The sequence below is a fragment of the Theileria equi genome, chromosome 3 (genome assembly GCF_000342415.1).
Source record: "Theileria equi strain WA chromosome 3, complete sequence".
In the NCBI taxonomy this organism is placed as follows: Eukaryota; Apicomplexa; class Aconoidasida; order Piroplasmida; family Theileriidae; genus Theileria; species Theileria equi.
The window spans coordinates 1461373-1483927 of record NC_021367.1 but is presented as its reverse complement, the minus strand read 5'-3'; the positions used below and the strand labels follow the sequence as shown (position 1 = coordinate 1483927).

General features: G+C 35.8%; 14 protein-coding genes across 14 annotated transcripts, besides 2 other annotated features; 9 read left to right on the top strand and 5 right to left on the bottom strand.

Annotated features, from left to right (window-relative positions):
* Positions 1-79: 79 nt before the first annotated feature.
* Positions 80-1434, top strand: BEWA_007360 (hypothetical protein; the record flags this gene model as incomplete). Its single annotated transcript, XM_004830936.1, has 2 exons — positions 80-346; positions 385-1434. The coding sequence occupies 2 exons, from the start codon at positions 80-82 to the stop codon at positions 1432-1434; spliced, it is 1317 nt and encodes a 438-aa protein (XP_004830993.1).
* Positions 1435-1448: 14 nt separating this feature from the next.
* Positions 1449-2861, bottom strand: BEWA_007350 (cyclin, putative). Its single transcript, XM_004830935.1, has 10 exons — positions 2589-2861; positions 2432-2547; positions 2317-2390; positions 2184-2281; positions 2012-2115; positions 1862-1977; positions 1736-1828; positions 1625-1700; positions 1529-1589; positions 1449-1492 (listed from the first exon to the last, which is right to left on the bottom strand). Exons 1-10 carry the CDS (start codon positions 2725-2727, stop codon positions 1452-1454), a joined length of 918 nt encoding a protein of 305 aa, XP_004830992.1. The 5' UTR covers positions 2728-2861; the 3' UTR covers positions 1449-1451.
* Positions 2862-2963: 102 nt separating this feature from the next.
* Positions 2964-5119, top strand: BEWA_007340 (hypothetical protein; the record flags this gene model as incomplete). Its single annotated transcript, XM_004830934.1, has 4 exons — positions 2964-3327; positions 3363-3439; positions 3473-4768; positions 4802-5119. The coding sequence occupies exons 1-4, from the start codon at positions 3183-3185 to the stop codon at positions 5117-5119; spliced, it is 1836 nt and encodes a 611-aa protein (XP_004830991.1). The 5' UTR covers positions 2964-3182.
* Positions 5120-5145: 26 nt separating this feature from the next.
* On the bottom strand, positions 5146-5939 carry BEWA_007330 (hypothetical protein). The gene is made up of 2 exons (XM_004830933.1): positions 5386-5939; positions 5146-5350 (listed from the first exon to the last, which is right to left on the bottom strand). Exons 1-2 carry the CDS (start codon positions 5575-5577, stop codon positions 5159-5161), a joined length of 384 nt encoding a protein of 127 aa, XP_004830990.1. The 5' UTR covers positions 5578-5939; the 3' UTR covers positions 5146-5158.
* Positions 5940-6336: 397 nt separating this feature from the next.
* Positions 6337-7501, top strand: BEWA_007320 (CAF1 family ribonuclease domain-containing protein; the record flags this gene model as incomplete). Its single annotated transcript, XM_004830932.1, has 1 exon — positions 6337-7501. One exon carries the CDS (start codon positions 6337-6339, stop codon positions 7357-7359), a length of 1023 nt encoding a protein of 340 aa, XP_004830989.1. The 3' UTR covers positions 7360-7501.
* A 72-nt stretch (positions 7502-7573) lies between these two features.
* Positions 7574-7872, bottom strand: BEWA_007310 (hypothetical protein; the record flags this gene model as incomplete). Its single annotated transcript, XM_004830931.1, has 2 exons — positions 7574-7642; positions 7678-7872. The coding sequence occupies 2 exons, from the start codon at positions 7870-7872 to the stop codon at positions 7574-7576; spliced, it is 264 nt and encodes an 87-aa protein (XP_004830988.1).
* Positions 7873-8067: 195 nt separating this feature from the next.
* Positions 8068-8329, top strand: BEWA_007300 (signal peptide-containing protein; the record flags this gene model as incomplete). Its single annotated transcript, XM_004830930.1, has 2 exons — positions 8068-8229; positions 8264-8329. The coding sequence occupies 2 exons, from the start codon at positions 8068-8070 to the stop codon at positions 8327-8329; spliced, it is 228 nt and encodes a 75-aa protein (XP_004830987.1).
* Positions 8330-8712: 383 nt separating this feature from the next.
* BEWA_007290 (signal peptide-containing protein) lies at positions 8713-9020 on the top strand (the record flags this gene model as incomplete). Its single annotated transcript, XM_004830929.1, has 2 exons — positions 8713-8880; positions 8922-9020. 2 exons carry the CDS (start codon positions 8713-8715, stop codon positions 9018-9020), a joined length of 267 nt encoding a protein of 88 aa, XP_004830986.1.
* An 877-nt stretch (positions 9021-9897) lies between these two features.
* On the top strand, positions 9898-11322 carry BEWA_007280 (hypothetical protein; the record flags this gene model as incomplete). Its single annotated transcript, XM_004830928.1, has 1 exon — positions 9898-11322. The coding sequence occupies one exon, from the start codon at positions 9898-9900 to the stop codon at positions 11320-11322; it is 1425 nt and encodes a 474-aa protein (XP_004830985.1).
* Positions 11323-11455: 133 nt separating this feature from the next.
* On the top strand, positions 11456-12537 carry BEWA_007270 (S1 RNA binding domain-containing protein; the record flags this gene model as incomplete). The annotated part of the gene is made up of 3 exons (XM_004830927.1): positions 11456-11860; positions 11896-12278; positions 12315-12537. The coding sequence occupies 3 exons, from the start codon at positions 11456-11458 to the stop codon at positions 12535-12537; spliced, it is 1011 nt and encodes a 336-aa protein (XP_004830984.1).
* A 107-nt stretch (positions 12538-12644) lies between these two features.
* BEWA_007260 (RNA modification enzyme, MiaB family domain-containing protein) lies at positions 12645-14648 on the bottom strand (the record flags this gene model as incomplete). The annotated part of the gene is made up of 3 exons (XM_004830926.1): positions 12645-14003; positions 14040-14326; positions 14363-14648. 3 exons carry the CDS (start codon positions 14646-14648, stop codon positions 12645-12647), a joined length of 1932 nt encoding a protein of 643 aa, XP_004830983.1.
* Positions 14007-14034: a sequence feature (AT_rich).
* Positions 14649-15342: 694 nt separating the features above from the next.
* On the top strand, positions 15343-17574 carry BEWA_007250 (hypothetical protein; the record flags this gene model as incomplete). The annotated part of the gene is made up of 1 exon (XM_004830925.1): positions 15343-17574. The coding sequence occupies one exon, from the start codon at positions 15343-15345 to the stop codon at positions 17572-17574; it is 2232 nt and encodes a 743-aa protein (XP_004830982.1).
* A 90-nt stretch (positions 17575-17664) lies between these two features.
* Positions 17665-21223, bottom strand: BEWA_007240 (leucyl-tRNA synthetase, putative; the record flags this gene model as incomplete). Its single annotated transcript, XM_004830924.1, has 8 exons — positions 17665-18001; positions 18041-18163; positions 18202-18340; positions 18376-20135; positions 20171-20380; positions 20416-20849; positions 20885-20934; positions 20971-21223. The coding sequence occupies 8 exons, from the start codon at positions 21221-21223 to the stop codon at positions 17665-17667; spliced, it is 3306 nt and encodes a 1101-aa protein (XP_004830981.1).
* Positions 21224-21317: 94 nt separating this feature from the next.
* On the top strand, positions 21318-22479 carry BEWA_007230 (mitochondrial carrier protein domain-containing protein; the record flags this gene model as incomplete). Its single annotated transcript, XM_004830923.1, has 1 exon — positions 21318-22479. The coding sequence occupies exon 1, from the start codon at positions 21505-21507 to the stop codon at positions 22477-22479; it is 975 nt and encodes a 324-aa protein (XP_004830980.1). The 5' UTR covers positions 21318-21504.
* Positions 21484-21506: a sequence feature (AT_rich).
* Positions 22480-22555: the final 76 nt, after the last annotated feature.

Here is a 22555-nt window from a genome sequence, read left to right as displayed (position 1 = left end):
TTTACACATGGCTTGTGTATGGACATAACAACATCGTTGTACTTGAGGACTTGATAAAGGTATATATTATCTCTGAATTATGAAAATTCCAAATGCATCCCCTTCTGGTATCATTGTGAATTTCGAAACTCGTTGTTCGAGATATTTCCATCCCAGAGTTCTGGAATACGTTTTGAGGAATGAAGCCCTCAGTCTAGCTAGGAACAACGTTAGTACTAGTGGACTTAATGTGAAATCGCAGTGCTTGAAAGATAAATTAATGCAGTTATCATCTTCCATATTAAGTTGTGCATCATGTCTACAATCCTCGACGGTTGCTAGGATATTCCATGCGTTTTCTAAGCTGGTAAGGACACTTTTGGAGACTCATTACATTTATTTTAGGAATTTTCCCAGAAGGAACTCTACGAAGAATTGTCTGAGCATTTCGATTTTGAGTCGGCGAATGCCAAGACATTATCTATAGTTTTGAAGTCATTTGCAAACCATCCAGAATCCTTGAAACATGTTAAAGATGGGTTTTTAATGAATATATGCAATAATATAGTTGCAACAATATCTACCGCAGTATCGTATGATCTCACTATCTATGCTACATCAATTCCAAAACTGATTTATCAGAAAGAATGCTCTAAAATAATGGATGAATTACCTAATAAGAAGTTTTATGCAAAGCGTTTAATCTCTTCTCTGAGAGCTGTCTATGAAAATGTTTTGGAAAGGGTAACGGAAATAATAGATGCAGATCAAAACAGCTTTAAGTCATTTGAATTGGCTCTTGTACTGGAATCTATATATTATATGGGTTATTGTAATATATCTGTAAAAAAGGCGCTGATAGATAACTTTAAATCGATAATTTCCAGCTCTCCAAATGCAATAAGTGAGACGTCAAAGTTATTATCGTTAATACCATCCCCGACATATGTAAAAGAAAACATTTCCAGCCGCCAACTACAATATGAAGTTACAAGATTGGATAAAAATCTAGCAGAATGGATTATATTGTATCTGAAACCTCATCTGAGTGATCTTACATGCTCAGAATTAGTGTTTATCGCATCTGCATGTAATAGACTTCGCTTATGGTCTCCGGATGATTTTGCCATAAAGTTTGCCATATCATGTCATGAACTACTTGATGAAAAGCTTAAGCCACACACTCTGTCACAATTACTCTGTTATTTCCTCAGAAGATATGAAACATCTGTAAACCGCGAAGTTTCCTACCAAAAAAATCAGAGCGATTTGGGGAGCCTACTTTCCCTCTCTAGGGTCTCTCAACTATGTGCGAATATTGGCGAAGCGCTATACAAACATGCACAGAATGAATTTTCAGATGAGGAAATAAAGATCATTGACAAAATAGTTAAAATTGCAAGTCTCGCTAGAGCAAAGCGGTCATTTACTTCACTAAGGCTTTACACTAATTAGTTTAATACTATCGAACATCAAATACCGTATATTTTCAGGTATTTGTCCAATATGCTTCCTAAATTTGGAGGTAATTAAATTAAGTATAACGAACCAGCTTTTTCAACCTCTTGACTAAATTTGTCTCTGAAGGCCATAAATTCATCGTATTTAACCTATAAATACATCGATACATATAATTCAAACAAACATTTATATTATTTAGAGCAGATAATAGCGGGACCAACTTTGTATCATTTCCACCGAGAAACTTTTTAAGGATGAATCTGTATTAAACATTCATATATACATGTTAACATACGTCTCAACTGATATAACGGATTGTAGATTTGTTTTGCAATGGTACAGAAAATTTGCAAGCGCCAACTGAGTTGGAGTATGCATGAATAAGAGCCTGAAAGGTAAAATCTTGCATTTGTAAACACACTCCGGGTTTTCGTGCATTTGCATCGAAGTACCTTCAACTTGCTTAGAAATGCTTATTATCACATTTAGATGTTCACCGACCAGTTCGTCATTAATCTCTAGGCTATCCTTCAGATACTAGATAAATCATAAGGATATGTAAGTAGTATACTTGTAAACAGGATTCTTGTATCGTATACAGGGGTTCACCCGTATGTAGTACCAGTAGATTGAAGTCCAACACTTCACAGACGATGGGTTCCATTTCAAATACTTCTGAGAATATTTTGTTAGATATACTTAACTATTAGAGCACAGAGGTTTGGGGATCTGAAAACACGAACTTGCGATATCTAGATTGTTAATGTGTCCTAATAATTTATCGACATATACTGTTCTCCACATATCTTCTAGTTTGATGGCTAAAGTAGTGCAGGTAAACCTGTGATAATTACATTCACTGTATACAATTCTCACATGATCAGGCGTGGATCGTATTCTAAGAGTGACTTTCTCAGGAAAAAACGATTGAAAAATGTTAGCGCCGTTTCCTGAATTACTAATTTATGGCAATATATGTGCTTGATCATACTTTAACTGTGGTTTTCAAATGGTTTGTAGCTAGAAACTTGGAGAGTTGATAAGAATAGTACTTAACGAGCCACTGTTCTTCTTCGAATGTGGGAACATCTAGATCCACAAGCTTGTCTATAGAAAAAAAGTATCAGGTGAATGCGTTATGAATCTACATTTGATCTTTTGAAGCGCATTATTGTAAGTATCCAACCGAATTCGCTGTAGCGTATTTGGAGAATCTATTAGCCAATTCTTATAATGCGTACTGTTTCTTGGCCAAGTTTCTTGGCCATTTTCGTAAACACTTTCCATCTTAATATATAGACCAAATTAATGACATCACAATAGGTGTGTAGGAGCGGGTAGATGAATCAATTTTGGGCAGCACAGGCGTAACAGACGTATGAACGAATAGGTTCGTCTGATATACAATTATATCATCCACCACTTGGGTTTTCCTACTGGTTTTCCCCTTCAAACGGTTCCATACTGTGGGGAGCCAAGTTTACAATCCGGCTCTCTCTATAATCTCCCTTGTTACGACATTTGTATTGAGTTTTGTATACTATTTGCTTGTTATGGACTAAACATAACAATTATATACCGTTATCTTGTTTTGTACGTCAGATATTCGTGGGTTATGGAACTTTTAAGGGGTCCATTAAAAAAGTATATCCTTGAAATCTGATCACGCTGTAAAATTTGTAATTATATCTACAAATGATGAATTTTGATTTTTATGTAGTTATTTCGTACGTCTAACCACAATGAGAGATCGAAACAAACTGTCCGAAATTTTGGATATCATTGAACTAGAGTCAGAAAATAAACCATCTGATAACACAGAAAATAAGGAACTTGATGAGCTAGTGAATCTGGTACATAGCCTAGATAAGCCTTCTTTGTTTAAAGGTTTGTAACACGCCTTGCTTTATACATTTTTGTAGTTTTGAACGTGGTAGAATCAAAATGCAATGTATCGGAGATCATAAAGGAACATGCTCCAGAGGCTTATTCTAAGCATGTAGGTTTTTTGCTGATTGATCAATTTTTTTAGGTAATGGATCCTGAAATGGTTGTAACTGATGCTACCACAGGAATACCATTGTTAGACCAAAGTGATGATATGTCCATGGAATTTGATACAAAAGAAGCTGAGTCTTCATTCACGAAGACGTTTGACCATGAATATTACAGGAAAATAGCAAAATATGCCCCTATAAGACTAACTTACCAAGAGCGTAAACTCATGAGATTATTAGATAGCACGTTACACGTCAGTGAATATACTGACAAGGTTGATATAATTCATGAAGGGAATAAATCGCGTGTAATTCTCAAGGAAATCAAGGAAGTTTCTGCAATTTTGAGCGGCCTCGCAATCGCATACAATTATGAAGCAGGGCAAAAATTAATTCGCGACAGAGAATACCACACTAATGCTGACTTTTTTCGAAATATATTTGAAATAGGGAGGCGATACAAAATTTTAAATCCAGACCGTATGCGAAATTCTTACGGAAAGTTAGTACATTTTCTTATGGATTCCAGGAAGCCTGAAATTCGGGAATTACTGAATTTTGATTGTGTTGCTCCCGTTAATACAGTTTTGAGTTTTCTTTCAAAGAAAAAGAACGGTCTTGCCATGCTTGCCGACCCCAAAATTAAGATAGCCACAATGGAAATATCTCCCGAGGGGAAAACACGATCTCAGATACAGCATGAAATAGCTATGAAGGAGGATGCTGTAAAATATATGGTTTCAAAGTATGCTGCAAAGAAAAGTTCAGGTTTGATTAGCATGAGCTTTTCGTTTTTGGCGAGAAATTTCCAGAGTCATGATGCTGCAGACGATGATGGAATGACAAGTGATGAGGTAGAATCTTGTTTGTATTCCATTTGTGATCACCATTCTCATCTACGTTCTTTTAGACGTCCGTGTGATCTTATGATTTCATATTTGAAGGAAAACTTCAACCCTAATGATCAGAATCCAGAATATAATCTTGCTATAAATGCAGGTTCTGAAGGCTCTCGGTTAAGTCACAACCATTCTAGACAATATACTTATGTTTTGCAATCACTCTCCCTATGGCGTGAGATAGCACATGATATGTTTGCCCTATGGCATTTCGCAGAGTCTGATCTTTTGGATTCAGAGAATCCTTACAGACTTAGGAACACGGGACAAGGCCTTAATAGAGTTCAGGAAGGCCCTCATATATTAAATGCAATGAGACAAATTCTTAGGCGTGTTCAAATGAATGTAGGTACATGGGTAGGATCACATGCAATTCATCTTGGAGATCATAACGTTCCGAATTCATTCATTTTTATAGATAAATACACACAGGTACGTTTGTATTTCATAAAAAATTTTTTTTAGATACCCCGCATTCTAACTCCCATAGTCACATGCCTGGAGAAGATTCCGGAATTGTATAACACCACTCAAGCTATGAAGCAATACATTGATTCTCAGTTTAGAGGACCGCGCAATCTCAAAATGACAATACTCACTGATTTTTTCAGACATGCCTTTGATGGAAGCGGAGCCGACAATTTTAATGACGCCGGCAGCTGCATTGATGGGAGACTGACATCAGCGTGGAATTGGTGTTCCAAGATAGAAAAGAAGCCTTACTTTCCCATTTTCCTACTCACAGGATTCTGTGGATTTGATGGAAGATTTGATGAAGGATAAAGTAAAAATTGCAAAAGTATACATGTGTACATTATTACATTAAAGGAGTTTGTAGAACTCTTTGAATTGCATTTTTATCCAGGGTAGGTGCTTTATCAAAGCTTCAAATTCTTGTTTGCTCAGCATTAGCATGGGTTTGATGCCGCAGCAAAATACTAGGGTAGGCTCTAGAGTTTTTCCATCCTCAAGCAAACGGTTCATCACGAACAGTCTACGACCAAGAGGTTTTAACTAGACAGATAATTTAAAATCAGAGTCGAACAAACCTCATTTTGTACATCTATACGTGTTGCCGGAGGCCAGCCTTGATATACACGTGTACATTGCGATTGCTTTTTTACCAGGGCACGGAACTTTGCTAGAGGTTCTCCTAGGGGATACCTAGTGGCCAGCCCTAGGGAACCGCTAAATCTAACAGAATTACTCAGGCAAACCATAAACCTCAGATATTGAAACATCAATCTCCAACTGGAGACAAAATTCACCAGAAATACGCTAATATACAACACTTGAATATCTAAACTGCGTAGGAGAGTGCAAAAAATCAGGAGACAAAGGCCCGGTGTCACGCCCAATCATATAAAAGGCACTCTAAACGACAACGGAACGAAAAATAATCTATGATTTAAACAAAAAATGTTTCCAGGAATAGTGGATAGATTCGCAGTTGGAGTAGATAGAAATACATAATTGACGATCTAATCAGCCGATGGGACACCAATGCAAAATAATGCTTTCGCTATTTATTAAACACTACAGTTGCAACACTAAGACAGATTTCATGACCGCCTAGCGAGATGAATACGATGGGTGCATACCGCGTAGCATGGTTGATGGTGGTACTGTGTTAACATTTGATCGCAGATTACCCCATTGTCTATTGATTCGAATTAACGTGGATCAGAAAACTTTAATATCTTTAACTATTGTTAAACTTGTTCAGATATATTGAGTTAGTGAACCATATGGCAGGTAGGATTTATTTTATATTGGCTTGTTAGATTGTATTAGTTACCATCTAATAAGCACCGACTTATATGTACCCTTTTTGTATCACGTTGTAGCCTTTCTAATAGGTGATTTATTTCTGAAGTACACCTCGTAAAGAAATTGCGGCGTGGCTAGGTAGTTAGATCTGAGTCAACATTATGGATGTACTGTAATATTGTTGACCCCTAAACAACTTTTCTAACAGGGCACCGGAAATAAACTCCTACATGGATGAAGAACTACAAATAGTGGACGTCTGGGCAGATAACTTAGAAGATGCATTTGAGAAGATAAGAGACGTGTTGGAATTATATCCTTATGTATCTATTGATACGGAATTTCCTGGTATAGTCGTTCGACCAACGAATTACCTTGAGGATTATAATTACCAGACAGTAAAATGTAACGTTGATTTGTTAAAAATTATCCAATTGGGTTTAACGTTTGCCGATTCTGATGGATCAACGCCAAGCAATGTATCAACATGGCAATTCAATTTCAAGTTTGATTTGCAGCATGACATGTACGCTCAAGATTCCATAGATTTATTAAAAGATAGTGGTATTGACTTCGAAAGTCACCAAAAGCGAGGAATTGAACTAGCACATTTTGGAGAGTTGATTATGTCATCTGGTTTGGTTATGAATGAAGATGTTATATGGATCTCATTTCATGGTTCCTACGATTTTGCATACCTTTTGAAGGTTCTAACATGCACAAATTTACCATCTAGCCAATCCAGATTTTTTGAATTGTTACATGACTTTTTCCCGTCGCTTTACGATATCAAGTTTCTGCTTGATGAAAGATCCATTAATTTATCGGGAAGGTTGTCACTCCAAAAGCTCGCTGAGCACTTGGACGTTGAACGTGTGGGACCACAACATCAAGCAGGTAGTGATAGTTTGGTTACATCACGCACTTTTTTCAAACTTATGCAAAGATACTTTGAAAACAAGTTGGATGATGAAAAGTACCAAGGCGTAATTTATGGTCTAGGCAAATCTGTACCTAATCTGGAGATGATGAAAAATACCAGTGATCATTTCCATTCACCCAATTATAATCATAATGTACATTTTACGCAGCCTATTAACTCTTCAGTTACAGGCGTTAAGTGGAGTAATAACATTCAAAACAACAACATAAACTTTTATGATTCTCCATTCGTGAAACCGAAGGATACCTCGATTTTGACGGATGGGATGGTTTTGTACGATAAAAATGCTTTCTCTCATAGGATTGTTTGATTTATTATCCATTTACGCTAAGAATATCTCGTATGTGATATTCGTGATTGAATTGTTAGAATTGTCTATCGAGCACATTATCAACTCTCTTGCTCTAGAGTTACTTCAGACTTTCACACATTTTTGGTCTAAAATATTTTTCATTATTGCCGATACTTGTGACATGTCACATTTTTAACTTTAAATTTTGTATATATGTATTATATGTTAAGAATTAAATTCCGAAAATTTCAATTTCGCTTTTTGGTCTTATGATCTCCGACATGCGACATCTTTGTTTGCACTGTATGTTTTTTGTCGTAATCTACATAAACTTACGGCTGCCAAGGCTACGTCTTCACTGCTGTATCTCGCACTTTCAGTTGGATTACCAGAAGGATATTGAGCGCCTTTTCTTGGATGTAAGGAGTTACAGTAATTTACACAGTCGTTTTGGAATGTTTCCAGTCTACAATCTACAAATGATAACGAGAACACAATTCCCAAAAATTTTACGATTAAATAACCATTCATTTTGAAATAAAGTTTGCTAAAATTAAAAATAAGTGATTATTGATCTACAAATGGATCACAGAATGACATCTAGAAAGACATCTGTTTAGTTCCATAGATCTAATTCCATTTGAATCCAGCAATTAAAAGATCTTACAAACAATTTAGAATACATTTGCAGTTAGGCATATCAATATATTTTATTCAATCGTAAATATGTTGTCCCTCAGAGTAATCATCATTTGTGTTACTGGAATACTTTTCAATTCCACACAGAATGCACAGGCAGCAATACTTAAATGTCATCCACATAAGCAAGTTTGCATTGAAAACTGCAATAGAAAGCATCCAGGAGGCATCGGTATTTTGCGTTCACTGGTTAGTTTTTCCCCCCAATAAGCATTTGCTATAGTGTCATGCTGGGTGTTCTGTGTCTCAATGTCTTTTAAAGAGAACGGCTAATTCATTGCATGTATAAGAAATAAAGGCACAATTTATCACGTTAACTTAGGATTAAAAAGTCAATTATAATTACACTTTCTAGTATATGTTTATTTTATACTCGTGTTTGTGAGAGGATGTAGATTGGTTTCCTGTTGATTTTTTTACCGTTATCAGTTTGTTTTAACGGTTACGTCCTGATAGACCGTAAATACCTCATTCACGAAAATGTTTGCGTAGATATAGCGATTGTGTAATTTTTGCTTGTTAAAGAAAATTCTCCTCAACCTTGGAAAATTCACCTTGCTCTACAAACTCAGATCTAGATATTTTTACAATCACAGATGTCACTAACTAATTTATAAACATATATCTGCAGTAATTAAAACGTGATAACTGGAATAAATTTCATCAACCACAATGAAGATAGCAAAGAGATCATTTCTACTGTTCATATACACTATAGTTTGTGTATTGCCAACATCCCAAGCTGCTCTTTTCGGGTGTAGTTCAGACAAAAGGAGATGTTTAAACAGCTGTGACGAGAGACATCGTACATCTGTGTTCAGCTTCGCATCTAGAAGTGCGGTAAGTTTATTATATTTTGTAATACTCATATAAATATCCAGTGCAAGGCTAGGTGTATTCTTACTGAGTGTGTATTGTATCCCAATAGTGAAAAAAAAAGTGAGCATCCTGCAGACAGGCTTAGAGGATTTAGCAGTTAGGCAATAAAATGAATAACATAGCAAGTATACATTGAAGAACGATAATATTTTGGCTTAGGATAGACAAAACATGGATAAACTTATAGATATGTGCTACTACATTTTAACGTGTTAAAGCAGCGAGTATATCGTTAGTATAATGCTTTATTTTACATAATTTTATAATTCGCAACGTATCAAACACCAAATACAATAGTATATTTTGTGACAAGGGATCCTTTGACACGCGTTTTAATCGATTGTAGATGAAACAGCGGTCTCTCCAGGGATTGTAGCCATAATCATCTATAATTCCAAAATTTACTAAATTTAGTTAAGTTTTGATGAAAAATGGTTTCTTATTCCATGTTCAGTCTCTACTTCGTTTGTGGTAGGGAGTCCATCCACACAAACCCATTAAAGTCTTTATTAAGCTCAGATTTCCGAGCAAATTTTCGTTATAGAAAAATTATTAAAGTTAGATCATGTTTAATGTCTAATGTGTACTACATAGTCCTCGTAGTTTATATTCTAATTGTCACAGAATCCACAGGAGTTTCTTATAACAGGATCCAATACAACCTTCCTGGTAACGTATTTGTAAAAAATGGACATTATTATCGCAACACACTTTTTATATCTAACGGAACTTCTAAGTTAGCCTCCTCATCCAGCGAGGATACGATATCTCCAGTTAAGGTAATGACTTGTTGCCTTTTCTCTAAATTTATTTCAGATTCACCTATCGCAGTTATCTGTTCAATCGAGATCAGAAAATGTAGTCAAGGCAGTTCTTCTTAATCCACAGGATCAGCAGGGTCAATCACGCCTCCCGGTTCAGCTACCAAATGAGACATTTCTCTCTGAATTTGATGCTTTAGTCAGACGTGGAATACCAATGAAAGCCTTAAAACAACTATTTTTTAATCCGGAAATAGACGAAGATGATATTATCGGCGAAAATATCACAGGTATTCCTCCATTTTTACCAAGTAAGGAAGACAAGGGATGTAAGTTATTAGGACAAGACGAAATATCTTATATGGATGAATCAAATGAACAAATAGATCTTGATCCTGAAGTTTATTCTATTAATGACATAGTTTGTCAAACACTAATTTCCTCAATACTTGAATACGAAAAAAACAAAGGAACCCCTCCCAAACTGGATCTTCAGGGTGAGGAGATAGGTACAGATGATTTGGATACAAATCTGCTCGAACATTTTTACGTTTCAGATGAATGTGGCCTTCCTTATCTTTTATACAAATGGAATAAATCATACCTTGAAGGCTTAGAACATGTTCATCCCTCACAGAAGGAACATTACAATAAGGTTTGGTATCAAAAATTAAACAATTTTTTACTGCATCATATTGAAAATTTCAAAAAGGTTATTGAAATTAAGGGGGAGCAATACTTTCAGTTTGAGGAAAGCACGAGTCAGGATAAGCTCCCTAGGGTCAAAATTGGAACAAAATTGGTAAAATTAAAACCTTGGACAGAATATCTTTCTCCACACATACTCGAATTTGTTGCAAAAAGTGAAAAATATAATAGAGTCCTCTCAGGTAAAGGGGCTACTCCCGACCGACTTGATGATATAAGAGCAGAACTTCTCAAAGCATTTATTGCGGAATCTCAAAATCCATTTTTTATCAAGAAGCTGGAAAAGGAAAAAAACAAACTCTGTAAAGAATACGTCAGATTCTGTTACGCTAGACGACATAAGATAAAGGGGAAACCGGTGTCTCCACCTATTATGCCATTTTGGATTTGGCATGATTTTTGGAAACGCAGGGAAACCGTGTTTCAGGATACACTATCCGAGATATTTAACGATATATTGTTGGCTGACCCACATATAGACTTGAAAAAAATAACTGAAGGTACCTTTGATAAGTTTGATGTTCAAAAAGAGAACATTGACGATAAGGATTTAAAACTAATCGTGCATGACGTATATATTGATCCAGAAATCTCCAAGCTAAAAGAACTTGTGAAAAAACAGGAGACCTTTCGTCTATCAAACGATGGACCAAAAAGCGAGCAAACTAATGAGACAGACAAAATGGATGCACCAAAACCTCTCGGATATTATTTTAAGGATGTTATTTCATTTTCAAAATTTGAAGATGCTTATAAAAAATTTAACATGGACAATTTGGGGACCCAGGACTATAAAATATACATTGGACAAATAGTAAAGGGAACAGTATATTCTGTAACTCGGGATAAAGTCGTGGTTGACATTCATGCATTTACATTGGCTACTATGCATCTAAGAAATTATTACGATAGCCCTTATGATGTCCCAATGTAAGTTATTTATGTCTATGAATATTTATCACAGAGGTGGATTCCATGGTCGGTTTCAGGAAGGTGACCAATTAATGTTTGAAATAACTGAGATATGGCCAAATAAAATTACGGTATCCTTAAATCGTATAAGAAAGATGTCTAAATTTGAAGAAATATTTTCGCAATATGAACAAAACAATATTTTTAATGTGAAGGTGCTACAAAGATATAGTAGAGGTGTTTTAGTGCAGTATACAGAAGATTTTAGCTCATTTAATGACAACTCACTTTCGTTTAAAAATGTACATGATCTTGATAACCTAGGTTGGGTTCCAATTAATGAACTATGTGGTGAATATAAAAACTACAATGAATTGATATCCAGAAATCTTGTTGGGAAAACTATTCCTGTACTGTACGATCATTATGACAGTAATAACAACATCCCAATTCTCTCAAATTCTCATGCAGTTCGCAAACTGATGCTTTTATATTTGAACCCGGGTGACGTCGTGAAAGGACGCGTTATTCGTTCTGATAAAAATTTAGCTCTTGTTCGAGTAAGTGGAATAACCTGTAACAAATTTTTTTACAGATTGGGGATATAATTGCCTTCCTTCCTGTTTCAGATATGAGTGAAGACACCTATCAACAACACCTAAACGGATACTCGTATGATATTCCGGCGGTAGTAACAGCGGTAGATGTGAACAAAGAATATGTTCAACTATCTACGAAAACACTATCAAAAGTCACTGTTGAACAACTATCAAATGTGAATTCTTATATAAAAAAATATAGGAAATATAAGGATAATATAGAAACTTATAATATGAGCGAACATTCCAGAGGACATCTAGAATCCAAAAGAGAAAGAGCTCTGGACTACTCGGGCATTGAAATTATGGGACTATCCCAACATAAGGGACCTTCATCTCTGAGGTCTGCCACTACAATAGCAAGAACATATCATGAAGAGTAAGTTAGCACTATACTAGCCCCGATAATATTCAGGAACAAACATAAAAAATGGAACCTGCTGGATGACAACTTCTTGGAAGATGACGTTCTACATGCATTCGACACGAAACGTTGGCAACTTTACAAACAAGACAATTGGGTTGACCTACCAGAGATTGAGCAGATGGTATTCAATAGAGGTTACAATAATAACGACGAAGTTTGCTACTACAAGAGCAAAGGGTATGAGTTTTATACGCTTAACACATTTATATAGTGTCCAATACAAGATTGATTTTACACGACGTAGTTTGGTAGATCTGGATTCATATGATGTGTATCCAGTTAGAATGAGAGACTATCAACCTTAAATTTTGCGATTATTTAAGTGACGATACCTGTGAGGTGCCACTTTGTTGCATGCTGCACTAAAACGTCTCTTCTTTTTCCCAAAAGACTATCGTCTTTGTCGACAACAACTTTTATATAGTTCTTAGTGTGTCCTATTGTGTGGTTTCTCTTAACGTCAGTTTGAGAAAACCACACAGGTAACGTTTTTCCCAAGTAGTGACTGTTACACTCGTAGGAAAGAAAGACCTCGGTAACCTCTCTTGTGCGCGATTTTGCTACCTTGTTAGGGTGAGCCTTCATTTTAGCAGCGGGAGTACCGGGCCTTGGGTAGAATTGTGATATGTTAACAATAGGCAGTTTTAAATCTTTCAATAGTTGTATTGTTTCCAGATGCTCCTCATCTGTCTCAGTCGGAAATCCACAGATAATATCTGTAGCTAATGAACAATCTGGAACCGATTCACGAATCTTGTCAACAAGAAATAAAAATTCATCAATATGATATTCGCGATTCATGGCATCAAGAACACGATCACTTCCAGATTGTACTGGTATATGAATGAACTCAAAAACATTTTTGTGCTTTAATATCTTTGCTATCTCTTCGATATGCCGTTTAATATAAGGAGGATTTGACATACCCAAACGCAACATAACATCTGGGGGAAGAAGCGGGAGTATCGATTTCAGTAAAACTACAATATCAATCCCGATGTCAATTCCATATGCCCCAGTATCTTCAGAAGTTAACCAAATTTGGGAAACCTTTTGAGAGACCGCAGATTCTACACGATCCAATATAGATTCAAGCGTGTAGCTTCCAAGAACTCCTCTAGCTTGTTTCGTCTTACAAAATGTGCAAGAACCAAGGCATCCAGTTGAAAGCGGAATAATCTCAATAAGTTCATTCTGACGAATTTTTGGAAGTTCTAAAGATGGCAACGTTTTTCTTTCTAGCAATACTAGCTTCCGTCCTTGTAGAGCATGTTCAACAACCTCCACAATTCGATCAATTTGTGATGTCCCCAAGAGAGATACCGAAGGATCTTTCAGAGGCGTAAGATTCTTGTCCGCTTGTGGTACACAACCACCAACGACAATAGGAATTTTCAGGTCCTTTGCCTTTCTTATTTCTGTTGCCATAGCATCCTGACTAGGACCTTTAACGGTACAACTGTTAATTACAGCCACCTGAGCCTTGCTCATGTCATCTGTTATGTTATATCCATATTCTGACAAGATTCCCATCATATACTCTGAATCAGAACTGTTATGGGCACAACCAAATCCGCGAAAGTATACTGTTTGAGACCCCGGAATCAAAGGGGTATGATTGCATGTTTCCTTTTCGTGTACCAGCTTCTCTGAAGAATTATTGATTCCATTTGGTTGCTGATTTATTTATATGAATAAAAATTAAAAACCTACCGATGAATCTATATGAGAATAATCTGTGGTAGCTTCCTCAACAGAACCATGTCCATCGATAACAAGCCATCCTTCCGTATCTTCTTGCGGTATTGCATAGCTGGATTCAGTTGACTTTCTCCTTGAGGCTCTAAAAGATGATCTCGGACTAATGTCCGGATCAAAACTTTTGTTTATCTGTGTAGAACGTGATTTCATAGAGTAATTTTTTCTAGTCCGACTTCCACCTATATCTTCGATCAGTTCGCCAGATTCCAAACTTGCGAGCTCAGAACCATTATTTGACTCTATGTCATTAATATGAAGTAACTACAATGTCTAACCTTCATATTTTCCTCCTTTACGATCATATGAACCTATATTGTCTATAACTATGAATTCGTCAATTATGGACGATTGACCGTAGGTATAGTCGTCACTTATTTCGTTTTCACTACAAAAATCATCATCTTTCCCGTATAATTCGTGATCATCCGTATATAATAATTTAAGCCTTTTGAACAGACGTCTTTTTTTGGATTTGTTGTAATATTTGTATGCGATATAGGAAACTAGCGCTATTCCAGCAAGCGTACAACCCACAATGGGTGTTTTAAGTCTAAAACTCATTCTTTAATTTGAATCATAATAAATTAATCACCGAAAAAATGAACAATCACTTCGGAGCTTAAAACTACGTTACTCAAAGAAACTAAAGGTGATATTACCAATAACTATATCAAATATGCTATAAAATACATTAAAACTGTTTCTTAAACAATAAAAATATGTCAAAACATCGATAAATAAACCTTGAAGCAATTACTAGAGCACAAATATAGCACTTCATGGGTCCAAAGAATACAAATATTTAGACCATGTCACACACAAGGAGTTATATACCGTAGTTAAATAAATAAGTCTGTTTAAAGATCGATGGGGTACCGTTTTGGCCCGGCGAGTAGATTCTCTCATACCCAATGTCAAATTATGTGCCTTAGCAGCCAGTTCCCCTTGACTTTTTGGTATTTTTATATTATGGAACAGGTACAATAGAACATTTGTTTTTGGCAAAACTTATGAACTGTGTGTATGATATTCCTTTTCTGAGATATGAACAGTTTCGCAAATATTTCTCTAACACATCCAATGAAATATACTAGTTTTTATTATACACACTATAAAAATAGTTTCAAGCTTATATTTATATGGAAGACATCGTTAAATAGGTTTAAAGACATCTCATGGTTCCATTAAAACACCAATGGGTTTACATTCCAATTAAACCTCTTGTATTACGGATAGTATATCGGTGATGTAGGCAATGAAATGGATTCTATTGGGATTATTAATCCGTTATCTCAGTTTTGCTGCCTTTGGTATATTATTAACCACGAGATCTTGTTGCAACATCTTAGTACCTTTTATTAAGGATGATACAAATAGATGTTATACGATACTAAATGGAACAAAAAATCATCCCGAAAAGTCCGTGAAAAGGGCAAAGGGGTTGATACTACCGCAATGCAATTTAAAACATCAAGCAAATATTTCCCCCAAAAGGGTTGGTATAGAAATATTGAATAAAAGTATAAAATCTTTACACTGCAACACTTCGGCATTTTTGATACCCACTCCAATTGGTTTGGATAATTATAGAGTAAATATTACAAAATTAAGATTGTATTCATCCTCAGATTCTAGAAATAATTCCGCAAAACCAGATCCTACCATAGTTTCTAGAGGCATAAATCAAAATTATGGCAGAAAGTTAAGTGTTAGATCATTTTTTAATCGCATTATCGGCGCCTTTAACTTTTTAAAGAGGTGTATAAATATTATAATTCACCCATCAGTTGCAACTAAGCAATACTACAAATATGCCCACTGGAGAATGTTTGAACGCTTTTCATTTTCTGTCCTTCAAACAATGGCTTCTAATATAAAATCTGCCCCGACTAATCTGCAGCAAAATAAAGTTGAAAACACAAATATAATTTTAATGTTGAAAAATAAAATATCTGAAAGCAAAATGAAGTCAATTCTGGCAACTATGATATTTAAAGATGCATTTTCACGAATATTTCACTTTTTGTGGTTTAGTGAAATAGGTGTGGGATTTGATAATAACCCCAAGGCATTTAGATTATTAGGTAGTATTTTATGCAGTACGGCAACCCTTATTGATTTCGTCTGCAATGTTTTTACATTTGGACCAAAAATGATAATGGGCGCTTGTACAAACGCGGTTAGGCAAATAGGACTCCTTACAATGTCTGCCTCCCAAGGACCATTCTATAACTCGTTTCATGTAAAAAATACGGCAACAAATATTGGCGAAATTACAGCTAAGCTAGAGGCTCAAAATCCAATTTGCGACTTTTCGGGTATAGCATTAGGAATATATCTAACCAATTTGTTGAATGAACAACCATTTGTAATCCAGGCGACAACTGTTATCTTAACATCTTTGATTTCAAACGTGGCAACATACATGTGTGTAAAATCGGTAAGCTTTAAAAATTTGAACCCACAGAGATGTTTTGTTGTTCTTGAAGATTTTGCCAGTGCACTCTTACGGAGACTAGATCGTTATCTGCGCTACCATAAGATGAGGATGGAGATAAAAAGACAAAAGGAAAACTTCAACAGTAGGAATTCAGATGATGAGGAATCAGAATCCATTGAATCCACTTCCAGTAACTCGTGTTTTGATGATGATGAATGTGGAGCTATCGCCGAACTAATATACAATTATGAATTCGATACGGCTGCTAGACTTTTACAAAGATTTACATCTACACATTTATGCAACAAGCTCAGAGCTTCAAGAGGAAATATAGATGAATCTAATGAAAGTAGTATTACTAATAAGAGTACCATTTCTGATAATTATTTGGATGACCCTACTACAAAGCTACCAGATGAGCCTTTAAATTTAGTACAAAAGAAAATAAAAATCAAATTTTTGACACCTGATGATATTGCCAAGAAGGAACCATTATTGTTTCCAGGTCGCGAAGGAGCACTAAGGATGGGTGCAATTAAGTATTCATTAAATGAAATTTCAGTATGCCACGCCACCTTGCTGGAATATTTGAAGATATTCAAGGGGGAACGATTCGTGGTTGTCTTGGGCTCAGACGGTATAGTTGAAGCTGCAATCCATCGTTCTGCTAAACCACGTGATGCTATACTCGCCATTCTTACGTACAATATTGCAGAAAAACTTTGGACCGTAGTCACCGAATCTACCGAAGAGGATTTTATCGATTTTCAATTTAACCAAATATGGGAAATGTTCAAGCGATCCGCAGTTGGACTGAGGGATGTACTTTTGCATCTAAACGCAAAACTTGAGAACAGGAAAGGGCACAGGCTAAATACAGATGGTCAGCAGTTGAAAGAAGAGATGGAAACCTGGAAAAGAGGTGTACAAACTGTAATATATGCATACACAATGGCTAAAGCATGTATTGACGAGGTAATGCTCAATATAGAGGCTGTGAACTGGGATGTGGATAAATTCGAGTTATGTTCACCTGTTAAAGGTTGATTTTTTGCATTTTAGTAGTATAAAATTGATGGTTTCCCTGGAAACGCAGTGAATCTTATATTTGTTTCATCTGATTCAAAACATTCCTTGTTATCCATTATGTGTACATCTGTATAGTATGCTGTTATTAGTGGTGACTTTACCTGACACATCCAACGTTTGTACGATATAAGGTGAAATTAATTTGTAGAGATCTAGTTCAGAATAAGGAAGTTGTAGTAGCAATGCGCTAGATCCTACGGTAGCAGCTTCCTTACCCTGGAAGCTTGCAAACGCTAGAATCGTCTTTTTATCCTTTACAGAAGCGTTTTTTACTAATTCTGATGTGCACATTTCCTTTATCATTTCCTTTTCTGGAATGTCCTTTTCTCCTACACCCATACGCTGCAAGAGCTTAAGCACCTCTTGATTTAACACAGGGTATTCCCTAAACATTAAAGTTATATTATGTTATGTTAAAACAAACCTAGCAACGTAAATCACAGCGCCAGTGTACTTTCTACTTCTGGAATGCTTTTTATCCAAAGCCTGAGACTTCTCTTTACATTTTCTGAATTCTTCCAAGTTTTTATAAAGTAATTTTATTTTCCTGAAGTAATAATCATAGTTAAAACTAGATATAGATACCTGTGCAGATTCCAATCTATACCGGAAGTGAATGTCGGCCATAATTCATTCGAAAGTTTTGTTTCATTTTTTAAAAGATAAACCCATATGTATTCACAAATATGCGGTATAATTGGGCTAGCAATTTTGCAAAATATCTCTACGGGAGATTGTTATTAAAATTCTTGAACAAACCATGGTAAAACTTTAGTAATTTGTAGTCAAACTCGTTTCTGGAGAGTTGTATGTAATTCTGTCTCAAAGTAATAAAGTCATAAAAGCATGCCTTTAGTGCATCTCTATAAATAAAATTCTCGTAAGCAAATTTCGCCTTGTCTGCCAAAACTTTGATTTCATTTTCAAAAATTTCTCCAGCAAATTTGGCCATGTCACTAATATCACTTGAATTCGAGCCAACTTGAGAAATATCAGATTGTGCAGCCAATAATACGGAGTGAAGTTTGAGAACCGCTGCTTCTGCTGTTTCTTTGGAAAAATTTGCATCATCCAAGCTATCACCAGCATCAGCAAGAGCAATTCTTGTTCCATCAGATGTATAAGTTTTTATTGCATCCTCTAGCGTTAGGAAATTTCCTTTTGATTTGGACATCTTCTCAGAATCTACAAGAATGTGACCATTGCAGTAATATGACTTAGGCATAGCTTCAAAATCCTTAACATCCTTCCAAACTGCGTCATGTATGAAGAGACTCATTGTTAAATGATTAAATATTAGGTCTTTTCCAGAAGATCGAAGATCTACCGGATACCAGTAAGAAAAGTCATTCCTCATTAACTCTAATTTCGATAGAAAATCGTTATTACAAGAATATTCACATGGTAGAGAATCAGTAATGCGGAATATATAATCGAATACATCATCGTTTAACTCCTTGGCGTCAATTCCTAATGATCCACAGCTGCTTCCAAAAATGTCACCCTGAAGATAATGAGAAATAGTGTAGTAAGCCATATATATAGTACTATCAGAAAGACTTTCAATCAATGAATTTTTGTTCTTTTTGATATCCTCCCATGGCAGAACTGTCCCCAGACCATAAGATCGACTACACGCCCAGTTATCTAACCACTGAACAACGTGCTTAACTTGGTTTAAGGTGGACTCAGAATAACAAGTAAATTTAGAAGGATCTGCAACGTGGGATGTAACTGACCCTTTCCAGTCTGCATCACCAAATTTTGTGTACCATTGATTACAAATACCAACTACACAGACATCACCCGATCTAGAAACGACACGCTTTGTAGGTTCATAGTATATGAAGGCATCTGATTGTTTTATCATCTCACTTCGAATTTTATCTTTTACATCTGAAACCTTAGAACCCTTATGAGGACCTATATTCATGATTCCGTTATAGAATCCCTTCTTATATAGTATTTCTTTGCATTTTTCCAGTTTTTGTGATTCTTTGCTAGAGACGATTTTTTCTTCTTCACAAAGTTTCATAGCTCCACATGTACCGATCTCAGGAATATCGATTATTGGAACCGGATCAAGAGCACAATATTCTGCATTCACATTATAGTTGTCTTTAAAATACTCCTTCTTCTTTCTCATCTCGAAAATTGTTATATAATCATCCGGAGAATCACTTGGAACACATGCTACAATTCCAGTTCCCTTAAGCATAGAGGCAGTAACCATGGGAACAACATAAACAGTTCCGTATATACTCAGTGGCGCTATTACAGATGCTCCTATCAAATCTTTACCATTATATTTTGCTATGCAATGCAAATTCTCAAGTGTACCAGATTCGGAGTTTAAAAGTGTAATTCCTTGATGAGCCATATTATAGGCGGATCTTTCAGAAGTTATATAAATACAATCACATGATTTGACTGCTTCTTCAATAGTAGCCATATTTTCCACAACTCCAAACGAATTAAACTCCAGGCTTGGATTATTGTATCCAAGATAAGCTCCATACCTATAAAGTTTTAGTGAATTATAAGTAAAACCTACTCTCCTACAGGTACTACAAAAAGATTGGTTTGTCCATATAGGGTTTCTGGTCTTAAAGTTGCTGCCAGTAGATACACACTTTTCGTTGATAATATATCCTTGTAGCTTGCATAATCCTTCCACAAGAAATTTGCAGGGGAGTGTTCCAAAGAACTCAACTTCATCTTTATTACGGTGTATTCCTGAGATACTGCTCCTTCTCCCTCAGATCTATAGATATGGTAATATCAAATATGCAAATTTACCTATCATGATCCGCACATGGCTGCATGACTAATCTACTGAGAATGGATGGTCTAGATCCATACAATAGTGCATTTAACTTCTTCAATCTATTAAATTGCCACTCAACAAATGCATTGTAGTACGGATTCCTATTTGTAGTAATAAATGATCTTCTCCAATCAACTGATACACCAAGCATCTTCATATCTTGGATGGCTAATGGAGAAAAGTATGTTAGCCAATGATCTGGATTCGCAAATTTAGGAATTTCCTCATCACTTATTCCCATATGTTTCATTATTTCCATTTGAGTCATTTGCTTGTTGGATTTGGCAGATAACTTGGATTTAGCCGATGTAAACTTTGTAAAATCCTTTGAATCTATGTCGTGTTCTTTCTGGTTATCTTCGTCGACATTCAAGGTTACTGGGTTATCGCGTTGGTCATTATGGGCCTATAATAGCTCATTAAGTTCATCATAAAGCAAACCTCTTGCAGTTCTAGTTTGATTTTATCTGCACAAGCCATTATAGGCATACCTATCGTGAATGCTTTTAATATGTATGTATTCGTACCTGTGCAGTGTAGCCCAAAGGGCCAAAGCACGGCTTTCCCCTGCGTTCTCTGAAATCTCGCCTGAAACTCTGACTTTAGGGCGCTAAATGCATGGCCTATATGCAACCTTCCATTCATATATGGAAATGGAAAGGTACAAAAGTACTTTTCCCTAGAATGGCTTGACGGCACGTTTGATTCGTAAACCTGTGTATCTTGCCATAGGGAACGTATTGCCGCTTCATTTTCAAGTAATTGTGCCCTCTTTGACATTTTAACCGTTTGTTATGAATTGCTATGAGTACTATTGCTACCTTGTGATAGAAGTTGTGGAAGGAACAAAATGGTGCCACTCATTTGTATATCTAGACACTATTTACCTTATCCCAGGCAAATACACATTTAATATATACAATTGTCATATTCTAATGTAGAATTATAAATCTGTTTTATTCTGGTCATCTACCATGAAGTCTTTGAGTTCCGCTTATCTAACCTTTGACGAATAGAGACTTATTATTTCAATAAGCTTGATATTTTAAATAAATAATATTATGGATGAAAGGGATAGAATTCTAGATCCATCATCAGATAAGAATCGCAAGCTTTCAAAGCATGAAACAATCGAGGGGCTAAAAAAACGCCCGGAAATAACAGCTATTTCTAATGCTATAGCAGCTGGATTGACAAACGCAATCATACAACCTATGGCTGTGTTAAGAACAAGGATACAGTCAATGAATATATACGATCATGGAATAAAAAGTAGACAGAATCTCATAGTATCAATACTCAAATCCTGTAAAAAGGATGGAATCCTATCTCTATATAAAGGGAGTTTGTGTTCAGTTTATACCTCTGCATTTGGATGGCTAGCCTTTAGATTTATATATGACAAAGCTGGGCATCTACAGGTGTTTAAGGATCACGATGATACAAAGCACAATTTGATAAGGGGAGGCGCCAGTAGCTTTATAACAAGTCTAATGCTACATCCGTTGTGGAACGCTAAGTTGGCAATTGAACTCCAAAGTTCTCAAACAAAAATAGATGGATGGCCTCAATATAGAGGCGCGTTCCACTATTTATTTTATACATACAAGGCTGGAGGTCTTAGGGCCATATTCACTGGATTACCAGTGTCTTTATCATCAGTTTCACATCATACCTTGTTAATTGTAATTTATGAAAGATTATCAAAATGCAATTGGTCGTCACAACCCCTTTTAGCGCCATTCGAGAGCTTTCAACCTTTCTTTAATGGAATGGCTTCACGAATAGTACCAACGGCACTATGTTATCCATTGTATGTGAGTAGAACAATGCAGCAATGTCACGGTACGGAAATCACAAAATCTTCTATATCGAGGATCATGTTCTGGAATGCACACAAAAACAAAGTTAAAGGGATGTATGCTGGATTTCAAGTACAAATTGTTCGATCCATGCTTAGTGGTGGGATAATGTTTGCCCTTTATGAAGGTATATTGACAAATATTGGACGGATAGTGTATTTGTATAATAATTAAAGTACTAAGGCACATAAACTACAGTATTTCCCTGCATGGAAATGTAATCTCTTTCTGTTAAGGCCAATATACGTGC